This window comes from Athene cunicularia, assembly GCF_003259725.1.
Source record: "Athene cunicularia isolate RWA chromosome 20 unlocalized genomic scaffold, athCun1 chr20_part1, whole genome shotgun sequence".
In the NCBI taxonomy this organism is placed as follows: domain Eukaryota; kingdom Metazoa; phylum Chordata; class Aves; order Strigiformes; family Strigidae; genus Athene; species Athene cunicularia.
This window is the reverse complement of record NW_020799125.1, coordinates 13,085,430-13,088,039: the sequence shown is the minus strand read 5'-3', so window position 1 is coordinate 13,088,039 and position 2,610 is coordinate 13,085,430. Positions and strand designations below refer to the sequence as shown.

The following is a 2,610-nucleotide window of genomic DNA, read 5'->3' as shown; positions in this document are numbered from 1 at the left end:
CGCGGGGGGTGGGGGGGGGGCGGCCACCTTCTTACCCCTGTCCCCGTCCCCAGCCTGCTCGTGGAAGGGGCAGGATTGCACCCTCTCCGTCCACATCGACAAGGGCTTCACCATCTCCACCACCGAGCCCGGGCTCAGCAAGACCATCCTGCTCCAGCAGCCCTTCGAGAAGCTGCAGATGTCCTCTGATGACGGCACCAAGATGCTCTACCTGGACTTTGGTGGCCCGGAGGGAGAGATTGTGAGTTGGCTTTATCCTTACCACCCCCCACCCGTCCAAACTCCCACCGGCACCAGGGAGGGGAGGGGGGAAGCAGAGCACCCACCCTGCGCACAGCACCCATCCTGCCTGGCCCGTGGGGCTGAGACGTGGCCCATCCACCCACCCCTGCCCGCACGCCTCTCCCAGGGCCCCAGTAAGGCTGTGGTGGGGTTTGGGGGGCCCTGGGTGGTCCCTGCCCTCCCCACTGCAAGCAGAAAGTTGTCTGCTCCAGGAACAGCCCTCCCCATTGCAAACATTCCTCTGTTCCTTTCTTGCAGCAATTGGACCTTCACTCCTGCCCCAAAACCATCGTCTTCATCATCCACTCCTTCCTCTCAGCCAAGGTGACCCGGCTGGGGCTGTTGGCGTGAAGAGGGAGCAGAGCACCGGGCAGAGCAGCCCCAGCCCCCCGCCGATCTATGCACCCCCCTCCCGGCCAAACCCAGCCTCAAGTCCTCCCAAGGGAACCGGAGCCCTCGCAGGGTCGTGTCATCCCTGCCAAGGAAAAGCGCCATCTGGCTGGGAAAAACCACTCCCGGGGTGTCTAGGGGCAGCGGTGGGGTGAAATCCCTCTTGGATGGCAGCACTGGGACCTCTCCGGTCCCTTTTCCCGTCCTTCCCCCACTCTGATGCCCAGCAGTGACTGGAGAAGCCCGGTCGGAGCCCACCGTGAGTGGCCGCGCGGTCGTCACCCCAGTGCCTTGTGAGATGATATTTTCTGTACAAAGAACCTGTTTGTATCGATGTTTTATATTTATACCGCCCTGCTAAAGATGCTGACACAGCAGCTCTCACCTGTCAGGCTTGGACTGCCCGGAGAGTCCCCAGGTCCTGCAGCACAAGGACATGTGTCTGTCCCCTGGACAGACAACCTGAGGGCTGGAGACCGAAGCCACTTCTGTAGTGCTTGAGAGATAGGAACTGCAGATCAGCGAGACTTGCCAAATTTTTCCATATTGTACCAAATGATAGGAACCACTTTTCCTTGTCAGAGTTGGATGATTCATTTTATTTTGCTAACTTCTGGATCACTTTATTTCTCAGTTTAGGGGGGAGGTTTGTCAGGTGGCTGCTGGGAAACAACTTATAACTTTTATGAACCAAAAGAACCATTAAAATGCCTTTTTTTTTGTCAAATAAATATTGCAGATCACAACCAGTGGGAGCCAAGGTCTCTCTTCTGGTTTTGCTTGGAGAAGTAGAAAATCTGTGGGTGATACCTGGGCTGTGCCTCGGTGTTTTCTACCAGGGAAAGGAAAGGTTTTGTTTGGACGGTGTGGGACGTTGCTGTGAGCTGGTGGTATTGGTCTGGGAGTGCTGGGGACCCTGGCGGGAGTGTTTGGATGGGATAAAAGGTCTTTTAAAGCGCCTAACGCTGTGCTGGGCATGGCAGAGAGGGACACAGTGATACCTGCGCCAGCTTTGAGGATACCAGGTGGGTTTGAATACCCTGCACTTCATGCTTCAGCATGCTCAGTGGAGGGTAGGTATTGCTTCCAAACTCAAAAAAAGTTGTATGTTTTGATTGTTATATTTTTTCCAGTTAAAGTAGCTGCTTGGCTGAGTGGCAGCAAAGGCTATGAATGTTGATCCCTTCACATGGCGCTCTTGCTGTAAAAGTCAGGCAGAAAATGCAGCCCTTGTGGCATGGTTATGGTTTCTGTGGGCTCCCAGCACACATGCAGCACAGCCAGTATTTACAAATGCTTCCTGGATTAACTTTGGCCACTGTTACCCAATCTGCATCCCTCTTACCAAGGTGCATCCCTCTTAATGTGGGGCTTGGCACTGAAAAACCTATTCTGTCCCCAAAAAGTGAGGAGCCGTGCTGTGGCGGCAGCTGCTGCAGGTGAGTTAGAGGATGCCCAGAAATGGCCAAGTTCTCTCAGAAAACCTCCCGGAGCTGACAGCTCTCCATGCTCTGCTGATGCAACCAGTCCTCACAGATGCCTGATGCGAAGCACCAGGGCTGTGTGTGGACACTGGTCCTTGAGGGCTTGGCGAGAGCTGCCAGACACCCAACGGTCCCCTCATCTCCTCGGGAACATGCAGTGCTGGTGCCGGGAGCTGTTGGCATGGCTTAGTGAGAAGTGTTATTTTACAAAGTTGTGCATCCTGTTGTGCTGTAGGGAGTCATCCCCTGATCAGAGTGGTGGGGTGTGCTGGCAGCATCGCTGTCTGGGCTGAGTGGAGCCGTGTTTGAGAGGAAATCCCCATGTCCCCAGATCGGCCATGGCTGTAGAGTGCTGCTCCTTGAGTGCTTATTAAGCAGAGCTGGCACTTGCAGGTGAGGAGGCCAAGAGCTGCAGGGATCCTGCTCTGGTTACAGCAAATCTCGATGCAATACT

The 2,610-nt window shown here is 55.2% G+C and overlaps 1 protein-coding gene across 1 annotated transcript in view; it reads left to right on the top strand.

Moving 5' to 3' along the window:
* Window positions 1–1,418, top strand: part of SNTA1 (syntrophin alpha 1) — a 10,222-nt gene extending 8,804 nt beyond the window's left edge. The window contains exons 7-8 of the mRNA XM_026862345.1: window positions 17–241; window positions 541–1,418. Coding sequence (XP_026718146.1) covers window positions 17–241; window positions 541–633 — 318 coding nt within the window. The 3' untranslated portion in view covers window positions 634–1,418. The remainder of the gene's footprint in view (window positions 1–16; window positions 242–540) is intronic.
* The last annotated feature ends 1,192 nt before the right edge of the window (window positions 1,419–2,610 follow it).